Genomic DNA, 16,350 nt, shown 5'->3' with positions numbered 1-16,350 from the left:
ATTCCACTTTGTAACACAAAATGTGAAGAAATCCAAGGGGTATGAATACTTTAGCAAGACAGTATATACAGAGAGAGATACACAGGGGGGTGGAAACAGACAGGGAACGGGTGGTGGACATTATCCATGACATGTCAATATAATACTGGAGTTAGTCAAACATCAGAAAGGAAACCTCTGCATCCCTGACCCTAACCTGACCTCCTGTGGACCCTAACCCGACCTCCTGTGGATCCTAACCCGACCTCCTGTGGACCCGAACCCGGCCTCCTGTGGACCCTAACCCGACCTCCTGTGGACCCTAACCCGACCTCCTGTGGACCGTAACCCGGCCTCCTGTGGACCCTAACCCGGCCTCCTGTGGACCCTAAACCGGCCTCCTGTGGACCCTAACCCGACCTCCTGTGGATCCTAACCCGACCTCCTGTGGATCCTAACCCGACCTCCTGTGGATCCTAACCCGACCTCCTGTGGACCCTAACCCGACCTCCTGTGGATCCTAACCCGACCTCCTGTGGATCCTAACCCAACCTCCTGTGGACCCTAACCCGACCTCCTGTGGACCCTAACCCGACCTCCTGTGGACCCTAACCTGACCTCCTGTGGAGTTCTGTGGGCTGTGGTTTCATAGTCGACCTCTCTCGGCTGTTATGTTGGGAGCCTACGTAAACAGCAGGCTGCTATTAGAACAAATATGGCCCACCTCACTCACTCAATATTATTCCCATCAGGTCACAGGACATGTGAAGTCTTTCAGAGGGGAAACTGGACTTAATGGATATGTGAAAAAACAAACATGTTCAGTGCCAAGACAACCACGCTGAACCCCGTTCCTTACAGCCAAGACAACCACGCTGAACCCTGTTCCTTACAGCCAAGACAACCACGCTGAACCCCGTTCCTTACAGCCAAGACAACCACGCTGAACCCCGTTCCTTACAGCCAAGACAACCACGCTGAACCCCGTTCCTTACAGCCAAGACAAAGCAGAAACTGGGCTGGACAATCCAAGTTAAAACATATTTGATTTGTAAAAAACATGTTTCTGAAAAGGTAATCTCACAAGGAAGCATTGAAAGACATACCCTCAGTCTAAATAAGTCCAGTCACATTCAGGTCCTTTAGTTTGTACTCTACAGTTGGTAAATCAAAGAAAAAACATGTGGTTTGCCGAATAAGGGTGAATAAAGAGAAATAATCCAACTAGTCTAACTCTGTGGATAATCTTTGCACCCAACACCAAATTAGCTAGGCTGTGATGATGTATTATCGGGGCGGCAGCGTAGCCTAGTGGTTAGAGTGTTGGACTAGAAACCGTAAAGGTTGCAAGTTTGAATCCCCGAGCTGACAAGGTACAAATCTGTCGTTCTGCCCCTGAACAAGGCAGTTAACCCACTGTTCCTAGGCCGTCATTGAAAATAAGAATTTGTTCTTAACTGACTTGCCTAGTTAAATAAAGGTAAAAATAAGTAAGAGACTAGTGTATATGATAAGAGAGTTAACCTACCTACAGCACCAGAGCCAGGTTGGGTTCCCAGGTGTCCATGTCTTCTGTAGTGAGGAGACCACCTGTAGAGGTTGTAACACAGCCCTTCTAGAGAACACACTGAGCTGTCTGAGGAGGTGAGTAGCCATGGTCTGAGGTACCAGAAGGACAGGACAGAGCAGGAGACTGGAGGGACCTTCATGGTATCCTGTCACTGAAGACTGAACAGGGCCCTTCATGGTATCCTGTCACTGAAGACTGAACAGGGCCCTTCATGGTATCCTGTCACCGAAGACTGAACAGGGCCCTTCATGGTATCCTGTCACCGAAGACTGAACAGGGCCCTTCATGGTATCCTGTCACTGAAGACTGAACAGGGCCCTTCATGGTATCCAGTCACTGAAGACTGAACAGGTCCCTTCATGGTATCCTGTCACTGAAGACTGAACAGGGCCCTTCATGGTATCCTGTCACCGAAGACTGAACAGGGCCCTTCATGGTAGCCTGTCACTGAAGACTGAACAGGGCCCTTCATGGTATCCTGTCACTGAAGACTGAACAGGTCCCTTCATGGTATCCTGTCACCGAAGACTGAACAGGGCCCTTCATGGTATCCTGTCACTGAAGACTGAACAGGGCCCTTCATGGTATCCTGTCACTGAAGACTGAACAGGGCCCTTCATGGTATCCTGTCACTGAAGACTGAACAGGGCCCTTCATGGTATCCTGTCACTGAAGACTGAACAGGGCCCTTCATGGTATCCTGTCACTGAAGACTGAACAGGGCCCTTCATGGTATCCTGTCACCGAAGACTGAACAGGGCCCTTCATGGTATCCTGTCACTGAAGACTGAACAGGGCCCTTCATGGTATCCTGTCACTGAAGACTGAACAGGGCCCTTCATGGTATCCTGTCACTGAAGACTGAACAGGTCCCTTCATGGTATCCTGTCACTGAAGACTGAACAGGGCCCTTCATGGTATCCTGTCACTGAAGACTGAACAGGGCCCTTCATGGTATCCTGTCACTGAAGACTGAACAGGGCCCTTCATGGTATCCTGTCACTGAAGACTGAACAGGGCCCTTCATGGTATCCCGTCACCGAAGACTGAACAGGGCCCTTCATGGTATCCTGTCACTGAAGACTGAACAGGTCCCTTCATGGTATCCTGTCACTGAAGACTGAACAGGGCCCTTCATGGTATCCTGTCACCGAAGACTGAACAGGGCCCTTCATGGTATCCCGTCACCGAAGACTGAACAGGGCCCTTCATGGTAGCCCGTCACCGAAGACTGAACAGGGCCCTTCATGGTATCCTGTCACTGAAGACTGAACAGGTCCCTTCATGGTATCCCGTCACCGAAGACTGAACAGGGCCCTTCATGGTATCCTGTCACCGAAGACTGAACAGGGCCCTTCATGGTATCCTGTCACTGAAGACTGAACAGGGCCCTTCATGGTATCCTGTCACTGAAGACTGAACAGGGCCCTTCATGGTATCCTGTCACTGAAGACTGAACAGGGCCCTTCATGGTATCCTGTCACTGAAGACTGAACAGGGCCCTTCATGGTATCCTGTCACTGAAGACTGAACAGGGCCCTTCATGGTAGCCCGTCACTGAAGACTGAACAGGTCCCTTCATGGTATCCTGTCACTGAAGACTGAACAGGGCCCTTCATGGTATCCTGTCACTGAAGACTGAACAGGTCCCTTCATGGTATCCTGTCACTGAAGACTGAACAGGGCCCTTCATGGTATCCTGTCACCGAAGACTGAACAGGGCCCTTCATGGTATCCTGTCACCGAAGACTGAACAGGGCCCTTCATGGTATCCTGTCACTGAAGACTGAACAGGGCCCTTCATGGTATCCTGTCACTGAAGACTGAACAGGTCCCTTCATGGTATCCCGTCACCGAAGACTGAACAGGGCCCTTCATGGTATCCCGTCACCGAAGACTGAACAGGTCCCTTCATGGTAGCCCGTCACCGAAGACTGAACAGGGCCCTTCATGGTAGCCCGTCACCGAAGACTGAAGAAGATACTTGACAACATGATTGAGTGGTCAGGGCTTTCACTGTTTGGCCCAGGTTGGGGGAAGGAAACTGTGAAAAATGAAGTTGAATTAGTCTATTTACTTTCAAACCTCAAGCTACCAACATACTTCACCAACCATCATAGGAGCCTCACACTGAAAGGCCAAAGATGACAATTGATCAGGTAATTGATCTGGTAATTTATCAGATAATTGACCAAGTAATTGGTCAGATAATATATCAGGTAATTGATCATTTATCAGGTAACTTTCAGATAATTGATCAGTTAATTGATCAGGCAGTTGATCAGGTAACTGATCAGATATTTGACTGATCAGGGCTTTCACTGGACACAGTCTTCAGTATTGTGTGTTTACCAGAAAATAAAAATAAAAGTAGAAAAACTGGTCAGGTTAAAAAAGACTCAGATAAGACATGACAAGAATATGGGTTGTGAGTGACAGGACACGCTAATGGAGGCACGTCTTATACAGTATGTGGCAGAGTCTGGACAATATCTTAAAAAGTACACCAAATTTGACAAATAGGCTTCATGGGTCATTTTTCCAAACTGTCATTTGGCTGTCATGATGATTATTAAAACAACTGTACATCACACATTCCACAAGGTGGCGATAAAGGTGAGTGTAAAGGTGAGTGGAAGGAAACGAGACAGTAGCAGGAAGTGAATGACATAAGAGCTGTATTAACAAGAACGTTGTATTAAAGTTACCTATTCAATCCGATCCGCCCTCAAATTCAGATTATTATACAGTGATAATAAAACAAGACTGACACATGAACACATCAACTTACTTTTATAGAAAATGTTTAATATTCTGTAAACATTCAATATTAAATCTTCAGAAATAATTTGACTAAAATACAAAATATTTGTATATCCTTTCATACATAAGGCTATTGTTTCATTCTCAGTTATATCAAGGCATCTAAGAAGTCACAGAGGATATTCAAAAAGGTGCAGGAATACATTCATAGCCATACACAGTGTTGTCACGGTGACAGTGTACAAACCATAATCTCCTCCTAAAGCCAAACAGTTAAAGCACTAAAATGTTATTGGCAGTACAATTGCCGCAATTCGTGAGTAACACTGCTCTAGCACAGGGTGGTCCAATTCATTTTGCCCTGCGGGCCGCATTCAGTCTTCACCAAGGTCCGGAGTGCCGCACTTAAAATGTGTATATACTGTCTTGGCGTCAAAATGTGCAAAATGTCTATCCATTGGTTTTCGAATGTTTGATTCTCCCTGACGGTCTAGCTATCATTTTGATGACTGTTATTGCTGGACAGAGTGAAGAGACTATAAATGTGGCTTTCATTATGATGACTAAGCTAGCTGGACAGAGTGAAGAGACTATAAATGTAGCTTTCATTATGATTACTGTTAGCTAGCTGGACAGAGTGAAGAGACTATATTTAGGTCCATTATCATTTCTAAATAGTTATGATTTGGTTTTAATCATTTAAATGTCGATTGAGATCGTTGTTAGTCAAAAAATGTAACAAATTCAAATATTTATTTGTGTCTACTAGTGGAACATATGTTATACAGTTCTACTGTAGCGTCTACTAGTGGGCCATATGTTATACAGTCCTACTGTAGCGTCTACTAGTGGGCCGTATGTTATACAGTCCTACTGTAGCGTCTACTAGTGGGCAGTATGTTATACAGTTCTACTGTAGCGTCTACTAGTGGGCAGTATGTTATACAGTTCTACTGTAGCGTCTACTAGTGGGCCGTATGTTATACAGTCCTACTGTAGTGTCTACTAGTGGGCCGTATGTTATACAGTCCTACTGTAGCGTCTACTAGTGGACCGTATGTCATACAGTTCTACTGTAGCGTCTACTAGTGGGCCGTATGTTATACAGTCCTACTGTAGCGTCTACTAGTGGGCCGTATGTTATACAGTCCTACTGTAGCGTCTACTAGTGGGCCGTATGTTATACAGTTCTACTGTAGCGTCTACTAGTGGGCCGTATGTTAGACAGTCCTACTGTAGCGTCTACAAGTGGGCCGTATGTTATACAGTCCTACTGTAGCGTCAACTAGTGGGCCGTATGTTAGACAGTTCTACTGTAGCGTCTACAAGTGGGCCGTATGTTATACAGTCCTACTGTAGCGTCTACTAGTGGGCCGTATGTTATACAGTTCTACTGTAGCGTCTACTAGTGGGCCGTATGTTATACAGTCCTACTGTAGCGTCTACTAGTGGGCGTATATTATACAGTTCTACTGTAGCGTCTACTAGTGGGCCGTATGTTATACAGTTCTACTGTAGCGTCTACTAGTGGGCCGTATGTTATACAGTCCTACTGTAGCGTCTACTAGTGGGCCGTATGTTATACAGTTCTACTGTAGCGTCTACTAGTGGGCCGTATGTTATACAGTTCTACTGTAGCGTCAACTAGTGGCCGTATGTCAGACAGTCCTACTGTAGCGTCTACAAGTGGGCCGTATGTCAGACAGTCCTACTGTAGCGTCTACTAGTGGGCCGTATGTTATACAGTTCTACTGTAGCGTCTACTAGTGGGCCGTATATTATACAGTTCTACTGTAGCGTCTACTAGTGGGCCGTATGTTATACAGTCCTACTGTAGCGTCTACTAGTGGGCCGTATGTTATACAGTTCTACTGTAGCGTCTACTAGTGGGCCGTATGTTATACAGTCCTACTGTAGCGTCTACTAGTGGGCGTATATTATACAGTTCTACTGTAGCGTCTACTAGTGGGCCGTATGTTATACAGTTCTACTGTAGCGTCTACTAGTGGGCCGTATGTTATACAGTCCTACTGTAGCGTCTACTAGTGGGCCGTATGTTATACAGTTCTACTGTAGCGTCTACTAGTGGGCCGTATGTTATACAGTCCTACTGTAGCGTCTACTAGTGGGCCGTATGTTATACAGTCCTACTGTAGCGTCTACTAGACTGCTTGGTCAGCTTTTACAGCACTGTCATTCAGGGTCTGAATGAAACAGGGATGTTGTGTCATTCAGCCTCATGTGTCTGTGATGAAACAGAAGATATTTATTGAAATAAAGATGGTGGTGTATGAGAGAGAGAGAGAGCGAGAGAGAGCGAGAGAGAGAGAGCATGTGACAGAGTGTGACTTCCAAATCCAGATTAAATCTATGTTGTGAATGCCTGGATACGTATGTACACACATAGAATCACAGTGATGATAACTGTAGTGTATGTGTAACCTCCCAGTTCTTCCCTCTGAAGGCAGCAGACAGCAGGCACCACAGAGATCCTATCCTTCATTGATTCATCATAGTGAGGCGTTACACAGTGAGCAGTTCCTGTGATATGCTGCAGCTCCTACAGGCCAAGGCTCGTGGAAGGCTACCTCCTTACTTCATTCTGATTCTAGATGTAATTCTATGGCAGGCAGCTAGACAGTTTGTCTTACTGGGTTACACACGTGCATATTAGTACGTCACACGTTGGTGACACGAACAGTGTCCGCTGCTCTCCCTCCCTGTGTAGAAGGAACATGGCTGTACTGGCAGTCAGGGACTAGGCTGATGGCAGGCTTCCCTCCCTGTGTAAAAGGAACATGGCTGTACTGGCAGTCAGGGACTAGGCTGATAGCAGGCTTCCCTCCCTGTGTAGAAGGAACATGGCTGTACTGGCAGTCAGGGACTAGGCTGATGGCTGGCTTCCCTCCCTGTGTAGAAGGAACATGGCTGTACTGGCAGTCAGGAACTAGGCCGATGGCAGGCTTCCCTCCCTGTGTAGAAGGAACATGGCTGTACTGGCAGTCAGGGACTAGGCTGATGGCAGGCTTCCCTCCCTGTGTAGAAGGAACATGGCTGTACTGGCAGTCAGGGACTAGGCTGATGGCAGGCTTCCCTCCCTGTGTAGAAGGAACATGGCTGTACTGGCAGTCAGGGACTAGGCTGATGGCAGGCTTCTGTTGGTACGCAGCAGGAGGCCCTGCTCTCTTCTTCTCTTCCCTCTTCTTCTGTCTGTCCAGATAGTAGAACGCTCCGATGAGGAAGAGGCCAGAGGAGGAGACAATCCCACTGCAGGCATAGAACACATAAGAGTAGTGTCCTGTACTGTCCACCAACATGCCTGGAAGAGAGGGACATGGAAACAGGCACAGTGTTAGAAAAGACTTGGGTAACACTTCATTTGAAGGGTACCTACATTACCATGTCAAAACAAGTTCATAACCACACAAAACAGTTCATAAGCAGTACATAAGCATTTCCTAGAAGGCTTGTATCAACAACCACACGTGGTGCTATAACAGTGAAAAAACAGCTATATTTAAGCGTGGCAGTGTGTGTCCTCATAATACATTCCTCTGAACTGGATCCTAGTTCAGAGAAATCACTGAGCACAGGGCTAGTCGGCTTCTACCAGGCGTTGACATTAGAGTTGTCATGACGCTGGTAACCAGAGACCACCTTAGGAGTTCAGCAGGGGTACACTACGCCACGCCCTCCTCCAGTCAGCCTGCCTCACCCTCTGCCCTGAACACACATGCATAAATACTCTCTCTCTCTCTCTCTCGCTCTCTCTCTCTCCCTCTCTCTCTCTCTCGCTCGCTCTCTCGCTTAGGGTTATGTCTTTGGGCAAACATTTAGCTGACTCCTGGACAGAACAGAGCCATTCCCTGTCAACCCCGAGACCTTCCTACCCGCCTGATGCACGCACGCACACACAGACACACACGCAAGCATACACACAGACACACACGCACATTGTGGAAACCAGAGCACATGACCCATTAACATCCCCAGCTAGACATGGAAATTCAGTGGAAAGAACATTCCATTTCCCTGTGTGACAAAACTCATAGCTTCCCCAGTCCTCTTATAACATGTTTATACTGGGCATAACTCATACCCTCCCCAGTCCTCATATAACATGTTTATACTGGGCATAACTCATACCCTCCCCAGTCCTCATATAACATGTTTATACTGGGCATAACTCATACCCTCCCCAGTCCTCATATAACATGTTTATACTGGGCATAACTCATACCCTCCCCAGTCCTCATATAACATGTTTATACTGGGCATAACTCATACCCTCCCCAGTCCTCATATAACATGTTTATACTGGGCATAACTCATACCCTCCCCAGTCCTCATATAACATGTTTATACTGGGCATAACTCATACCCTCCCCAGTCCTCATATAACATGTTTATACTGGGCATAACTCATACCCTCCCCAGTCCTCATATAACATGTTTATACTGGGCATAACTCATACCCTCCCCAGTCCTCATATAACATGTTTATACTGGGCATAACTCATACCCTCCCCAGTCCTCATATAACATGTTTATACTGGGCATAACTCATACCCTCCCCAGTCCTCATATAACATGTTTATACTGGGCATAACTCATACCCTCCCCAGTCCTCATATAACAGGTTTATACTGGGCATAACTCATACCCTCCCCAGTCCTCATATAACAGGTTTATACTGGGCATAACTCATACCCTCCCCAGTCCTCATATAACATGTTTATACTGGGCATAACTCATACCCTCCCCAGTCCTCATATAACATGTTTATACTGGGCATAACTCATACCCTCCCCAGTCCTCATATAACATAAGTTTATACTGGGCATAACTCATACCCTCCCCAGTCCTCACATAACATAACAGGTTTATACTGGGCATTACTCATACCCTCCCCAGTCCTCATATAACATAACAGGTTTATACTGGGCATAACTCATACCCTCCCCAGTCCGCATATAACATAACAGGTTTATACTGGGCATAACTCATACCCTCCCCAGTCCTCACATAACATAACAGGTTTATACTGGGCATAACTCATACCCTCCCCAGTCCTCATATAACATAACAGGTTTATATTGGGCATAACTCATACCCTCCCCAGTCCTCACAAAACATAACAGGTTTATACTGGGCATAACTCATACCCTCCCCAGTCCTCACATAACATAACAGGTTTATACTGGGCATAACTCATACCCTCCCCAGTCCTCACATAACATAACATGTTTATACTGGGCATAACTTGACAAGAACCTTAACATGTATATCTGTATGAGTCACTGTGTCAACCACACCAGCACCTGTTGTTATGCTGACCACCTACTGACCAACAATGATACAACTAGACTGTAGATAACATGCAGTAGGGGAAGTCATTGATTCTGTACCACAGACAAAGAATCCACACATAGGATTTGAACAGATGCCATAGACTAGATGACCATACTGTACCAAACACTTTATTACTTAGATTTTCTACTTATCTAGTTTTTACTTAACACTTATTTTTCTTAACTGCATTGTTGGTTAAGGGCTTGTAAGTAAACATTTCACTGTTATAACCGGCGCATTGAGAAAAATACAATTTCATTTGAAACATATTGCAATGGGGAAATTCTGACCACTGGTGTACCACACACCCCTATTGCCTCCGCAACCCCCCACCCCCAGATAGCATATGAACATGTCATAAGCCATGTCAAAAGAATATACATAATTCAAGAAAATTAGCTGTAAAACTGAAAATGTTTATCTTTGTCCCATGGCAAAATGTATAGTAGTACAATCCTGACAGGTGCAATACACACAGTACCTGCGAGGGGCGGTCCAATCAGCAGTGTTCCACTCTCTAACATACTGATGAGACCCAGGGCAGAGGGGAACCGGCTCATCTCCACCGTTTCCATCAGCACCGTGAAGAGCAGAGAGCCAATCACAGACATGGACAGACCAAAGATGACCACGTAGATCAGGAGCACGGGGAAGGTGGCAGCCGCACCACAGATACTGTTACTCAGCCCGTTGACCAGGAGGGCTACCGCAAACACATACACAAAACAGCCACTGCCCCTGAGAGGTGGAGGAGGAGGAGGAAGAGGAGGAGAAGACCAATTTATTATCCATTTTCGTTTTCAGATCACATTATTTTTTATTAAATGTTTTCTTGCTTGGGATTCGAACCAGCAACCCTCCGGTCAAGTTGCTGACCCACTCCTAACCTCTAACATCCAGGCTACGGTACCTGAAGCGCGGCAGGCCGAAGAAGACAGCCGCCACGGGTCTCACAGCAATGTTAACTAGGCCCAGTATGGCCATCAGTAACGCGGCTCGGTCCTGTTCCATACCATTGGCTGTAGCATAGGGCACCAGGTAGACCAGGGGAACTACAAATCCCAACATCATCCACGTCACTCCCAGGGCGTAGGAACGGTAACGAGCGTTACTGACCAACAGATCAAAGGCCATGTGTCTCCGTAGGAACACGACAAGGTCACTGAGCGCTGTCCTAAGTCTTGCCTTAAGTCCCTCCTTCTCCTGTTTGAGAGGACCTTTGATTGGTTGCTTGCTGAGCCCCTGGGCAGCCTTGTTAGTGAGTGTCCTCTGGGCTCCACTGTGTTTAGCCCCCAGGGGCCTCATGACAGCCCCACACACGCAGCAGTTCAACAGCAGCCCTCCAAGGACCAGGAAGCTGCCTCTCCAGCCAAACTGGCCCAGCAGGAAGTTGGCCAGCAGGGGTAAGGTGCTGAGGCCCAGGGCCGTGCCAGTGGACGACAGGGCGTTGGCAAATGCCCGCCGCCTCAAAAAGTAGTGGCCCATCATGGTCACAGAGGGCTGGAAGGACAGGCAGAACCCCAACCCTGTATGTGGAGGAGAGAGGAGGACAGAGGAACTGATGAGGATGACACATAATGCCCCATAGAAAGAAGGAGAGACGTCTTATATTGGGGGGTTTATAGTGTGTGTGTGTGTGTGTGTGTGTGTGTGTGTGCGCCCTCTGACCTGCGATGATGCTGGTGATGTAGAGTTCTGTGATGGTTCTGGCCAGGGCGCTGACCACCATGCCTAGTCCACTCAGAACCCCTCCCACCATCACCGTTACCCGGCAACCAAAGCGTTCCACGAGCACGCTGCATAGTGGACCTGGAGAGACAGGAAAACAATGTTCAATCACAATACACACACACACACACACACACACACACACACACACACACACACACACACACACACACACACTCACCAAAAACATACAATGGACTGATTAGCATATCAGATCACCCTAATTAGCATCATCAATGCATTATCACTGAACATGGAACAATAGTCTGCAAAAAGAGGACAGGACGCTGTTTATTTCCACTAAAACACAGCTGCTGAAACCCACTCTGTAACGTCGTTCAGCAGACACTTCCTCCCAATGCTGGGAACGTCTGGTGGACCAAAGCTTCAAACTAAAAAACTACAAATCAGTTCACTCCCCAGTCGGCCAGACTTGTTAGTTGGTGTTACAGGCTTATGTATATGTGCTAACCACAATTAGCCTGGGAAAAGGTCACGAGGTTACCCAGACTGTGACAGGTGGCTATGTGTACAGGCTCTTACAATAATGTGGTCAGAAACACATGATCTGAATGACCATCTTCCAGCTCTTCAATCCAACTCTCCAAGACAGACCAAAGCTTACAGGAGTACCTATCAGGCTAATTGATTCAAACGAACATGAGATTCAGAGTACTGAGAACTCTTGGTACTGTCTTTGATGTGGGAATAATGAGTCCATTCTTTGTGCCGTCTCATCTGTGCTCTTGTGTCATGATAATGTCTGCTCCAGTCATGTGGTCCAGTCTGGTCTCTGTCATGATAATGTCTGCTCCAGTCATGTGGTCCAGTCTGGTCTCTGTCATGATAATGTCTGCTCCAGTCATGTGGTCCAGTCTGGTCTCTGTCATGATAATGTCTGCTCCAGTCATGTGGTCTAGTCTGGTCTCTGTGTCATGATAATGTCTGCTCCAGTCATGTGGTCCAGTCTGGTCTCTGTCATGATAATGTCTGCTCCAGTCATGTGGTCCAGTCTGGTCTCTGTGTCATGATAATGTCTGCTCCAGTCATGTGGTCCAGTCTGGTCTCTGTGTCATGATAATGTCTGCTCCAGTCATGTGGTCCAGTCTGGTCTCTGTGTCATGATAATGTCTGCTCCAGTCATGTGGTCTAGTCTGGTCTCTGTCATGACAATGTCTGCTCCAGTCATGTGGTCTAGTCTGGTCTCTGTCATGATAATGTCTGCTCCAGTCATGTGGTCCAGTCTGGTCTCTGTCATGATAATGTCTGCTCCAGTCATGTGGTCCAGTCTGGTCTCTGTCATGATAATGTCTGCTCCAGTCATGTGGTCCAGTCTGGTCTCTGTCATGATAATGTCTGCTCCAGTCATGTGGTCTAGTCTGGTCTCTAAGAATGTTCCTTAGTCCTGGGTGAACCCTATCCCTCCCTCCCTCCAGCTCTTTCTTAGTCTCCCTAGGCAGACAGGTTGCCTCCCACATGAACAGTGTTCTGACATATGCTTTGGCCCTGGGACTTCCGAGACTATTTCTGAAACTATCCCTCCATCTATTTCTCCCTCCATCCACATTCCATCTCTCCCTCTGTCGCTACAACCATCCCTCCCTTTCATCTCTCCCTCTGTCTCCTCCAGATTAATTCGGTTAAAACCAACCCTGTCCACTGGAAAATCATTGCAGCCTTGAATATCATAATATCTTGGTCCAACTGAAAAAAAATCCCAGTTTGACACACAAGCACTACGGTCATTTTCCCAATATGACACATGATGCTGGTTCTCATCAGTTGATGACTAAATGCACTGCTAGCCTAGAACACATACTTACATTTGAGCCATTTAGCAGACACTCTTATCCAGAGCAACTTACAGTAATGAGTGCATATATTTTCATACTGGTTCCCCGTGGGAATCAAACCCACAACCCTGGTGTTGCAAGCACCATGCTCTACCAACTGAGCCACACCAGACCACACACATATTTAACCTTTGACAACTAGAAATGAAGAACGCTGACATTACGCAACAATAATTACATGAATTCAGAATTTACAGTCATGACATTGGATCAACTGGAGGCTTAATATCGATGGATCAACTGGAGGTCTAATATCGATGGATCAACTGGAGGTCTAATATCGATGTATCAACTGGAGGTCTAATATCGATGGATCAACTGGAGGTCTAATATCGATGGATCAACTGGAGGTCTAATATCGATGGATCAACTGGAGGTCTAATATCGATGTATCAACTGGAGGTCTAATATCGATGGATCAACTGGAGGTCTAATATCGATGGATCAACTGGAGGTCTAATATCGATGGATCAACTGGAGGTCTAATATCGATGGATCAACTGGAGGTCTAATATCGATGGGTCAATTGGAGATTTACACTATCATATTACTTCAGTGAATCACCATTTAATGTTCCTCTTGGCTTTAGTCCTCCTCAGCAGGAAGAGAAAGAGGAGGAACAGGAGGGAGGGAGGGTCAGGGTGATAGAAAGAGGAGGAATGAGAGGGAGGGAGTGTCAGGATGATAGAATGAGGAGGAATGAGAGGGAGGGAGAGTCAGGGTGATCGAAAGAGGAGGAATGAGAGGGAGGGAGAGTCAGGGTGATCGAAAGAGGAGGAATGAGAGGGAGGGAGGGTCAGGATGATAGAAAGAGGATGAATGAGAGGGAGGGTCAGGATGATAGAATGAGGAGGAATGAGAGGGAGGGAGGGTCAGGGTGATAGAAAGAGGAGGAATGAGAGGGAGGGAAGGCGATAGAAAGAGGAGGAAGTGGAGAGAGGGAGAGTCAGGGTGATAGAAAGAGGAGGAATGAGAGGGAGGGAAGGCGATAGAAAGAGGAGGAAGTAGAGAGAGGGAGAGTCAGGGTGATTGAAAGAGGAGGAATTAGAGGGAGGGAGGGTCAGGGTGATTGAAAGAGGAGCAATGAGAAGGAGGGAGGGTCAGGGTGATAGAAAGAGGAGGAATTAGAGAGAGGGAGGGTCAGGGTGATAGAAAGAGGAGGAATTAGAGAGAGGGAGGGTCAGGGTGATTGAAAGAGGAGGAATTAGAGGGAGGGAGGGTCAGGGTGATTGAAAGAGGAGGAATGAGAGAGAGGGAGGGTCAGGGTGATAGAAAGAGGAGGAATGAGAGAGAGGGAGGGTCAGGGTGATAGAAAGAGGAGGAATGAGAGAGAGGGAGGGTCAGGGAGGGAGATAGATAAATAAACATTGGGCCACCAGAACAATGGACTACTGGTCCTGTCTATCCCGTCTGGCCCTGAGCTACCGCCCTGTAATAACAAACAGAGGCTGAGTCACACACAGCGCAACACACAAACACACCGCGGCACGTCTGAACCTGGGCCGTCCGTTCTCTCACACACACACACACATGGGCCTGAACAGACAGCATCCGCAGTTATCACCCTTACTCTAAACACACAGCCAGCCAGGAAACACCCTATACTCCCTCTGTGTGTCCAGTGTGTGTCCAGTGTGTGTGTGTCCAGTGTGTGTCCAGTGTGTGTCCAGTGTGTGTGTGTCCAGTGTGTGTCCAGTGTGTGTGTGTCCAGTGTGTGTCCAGTGTGTGTGTGTCCAGTGTGTGTGTGGTACATCTGAACCTGGGCCGTTCCCACAGGCGCAGGGTCACGGAAAGAGACACAGAGTTACCAGAACTCTTCACCCTAACCCCTCACCTTTACTGTAAATCTACAGCCTGCCAGAAAAACTGACTAACACTTCATCCGTGTGTGTCCGGTGGGTTTGTGTCGTGTGTGTGTATTTCTGTGTCAACATACACTGAGGTGAAAGATAACACAAAATGAATCATTAACCTGTAGTACTTTCATTGCAACATAGTGTTATGTATTGGAAGTAGGCCTACTTCAATCAGCCAAATAAAGACACTACAATAGATGTGTACAATCCTACAATGACAATGACAAGTTGTCAGTGTGTGTGTGTGTGGGTGAGAGAGAGAGAGAGAGAGAGAGGGTGATAGAGGGTGAGAAAGAGAGAGAGAGGGTGACGGAGAGAGAGAGAGAGGGTGTGTGTTCAATCATGCAACAATGCCTCAATGTACAATGACAGAAGCATCCTCACCACCAGCGTGCAGCACAGCAGTCATGATAGCAGGCACCCAGGACGTCTCTGTGTTGCTGGAGCTGAACTCAGCCTGTAGCTCTGTGTAAAAGATACCCATACAGGAAGGGAAGGCCAGCGTTAGAGCCAGGACCAGGATAGTAGCCACCAGCACTACCCAGCCCCAGCCCCCATCTGGGGCCACCTGTTGGGCATACCCGTTCCCAGACAGCCCAGCCCCTGGTTCTCCAGTTGGGCCATTGTGCGGGTGGTATCCCAGTAAGGTGGTGGTGGTGGAGGGAACCCTCTTCCTCCTCCTTTTCCTCCTGCTCCTCCGAGTCACTGTCTGTGCTCCTCCTCACAGTACTGTGGTTCACCCTGGTCCAGTCCTGAGTCGTCCGTGTCTCTACCACATCCTCTGATCCCCTGGATCCCTCTGCGCCAACCTTGGACCCCCTGGACCCCTCTGCCCTAACCTCAGACCCCCTGGACCCCTCTGCTCTAACCTCGGGTCCCTTAGGCCCCTGGGGGCCCTCTCCTCCACTACCCCTCCTCAGCAGGACTGTGACACCCTGGGTCTGGTTCTGTCTGGTCCTGTGGGTCCTGTGGGTCTGGGTCTGGTTCTGTCTGGCCTCCAACTCCACCCCCTCTGTCATCCTGCCTAGCTGGCTGTGGACCGGGCCTTCTGCTAGATCAGCTTCCTGTGTGGAGGTTGACAGGGAGGGAAGGAGGGATAGATGAGATGGAGGGAAGGAAGGAGAGAGGGATGAGAAGTAGGGTGGTAAGGAGGTAGAAAAAGAGAGAGGGATGAGGAGGGAAGGGGAGAGAGAGAGAGAGAGAGAGAGAGAGAGAGAGAGAGAGAGAGAGAGAGAGAGAGAGAGGTCTG

The 16,350-nt window shown here is 47.7% G+C and overlaps 1 protein-coding gene across 1 annotated transcript; it reads right to left on the bottom strand.

The window, feature by feature from the left end:
* Positions 1-5,997: 5,997 nt before the first annotated feature.
* Positions 5,998-16,120, bottom strand: LOC106606229 (monocarboxylate transporter 6). The gene is made up of 6 exons (XM_045721274.1): positions 16,012-16,120; positions 15,486-15,821; positions 11,333-11,473; positions 10,575-11,190; positions 10,146-10,402; positions 5,998-7,631 (listed from the first exon to the last, which is right to left on the bottom strand). The coding sequence occupies exons 1-6, from the start codon at positions 16,118-16,120 to the stop codon at positions 6,991-6,993; spliced, it is 2,100 nt and encodes a 699-aa protein (XP_045577230.1). The 3' UTR covers positions 5,998-6,990.
* Between the last annotated feature and the right edge of the window lie 230 nt (positions 16,121-16,350).

Source organism: Salmo salar, chromosome ssa06 (genome assembly GCF_905237065.1).
Source record: "Salmo salar chromosome ssa06, Ssal_v3.1, whole genome shotgun sequence".
Taxonomy (NCBI): domain Eukaryota; kingdom Metazoa; phylum Chordata; class Actinopteri; order Salmoniformes; family Salmonidae; genus Salmo; species Salmo salar.
This window is presented reverse-complemented; position numbering and strand designations above follow the sequence as displayed.

Excerpts from the sequence above, each read along its gene's own strand:
- LOC106606229 (XM_045721274.1), bottom strand. The coding sequence starts at position 16,120 with ATGACAGAGGGGGTGGAGTTGGAGGCCAGACAGAACCAGACCCAGACC. Across the intron at positions 15,822-16,011 it reads CACAGTCCTGCTGAGGAGGG|GAGGAGCACAGACAGTGACT; the intron begins GTAGTGGAGGAG and ends CAGTACTGTGAG. Across the intron at positions 11,191-11,332 it reads CATCACCAGCATCATCGCAG|GGTTGGGGTTCTGCCTGTCC; the intron begins GTCAGAGGGCGC and ends CTCCACATACAG.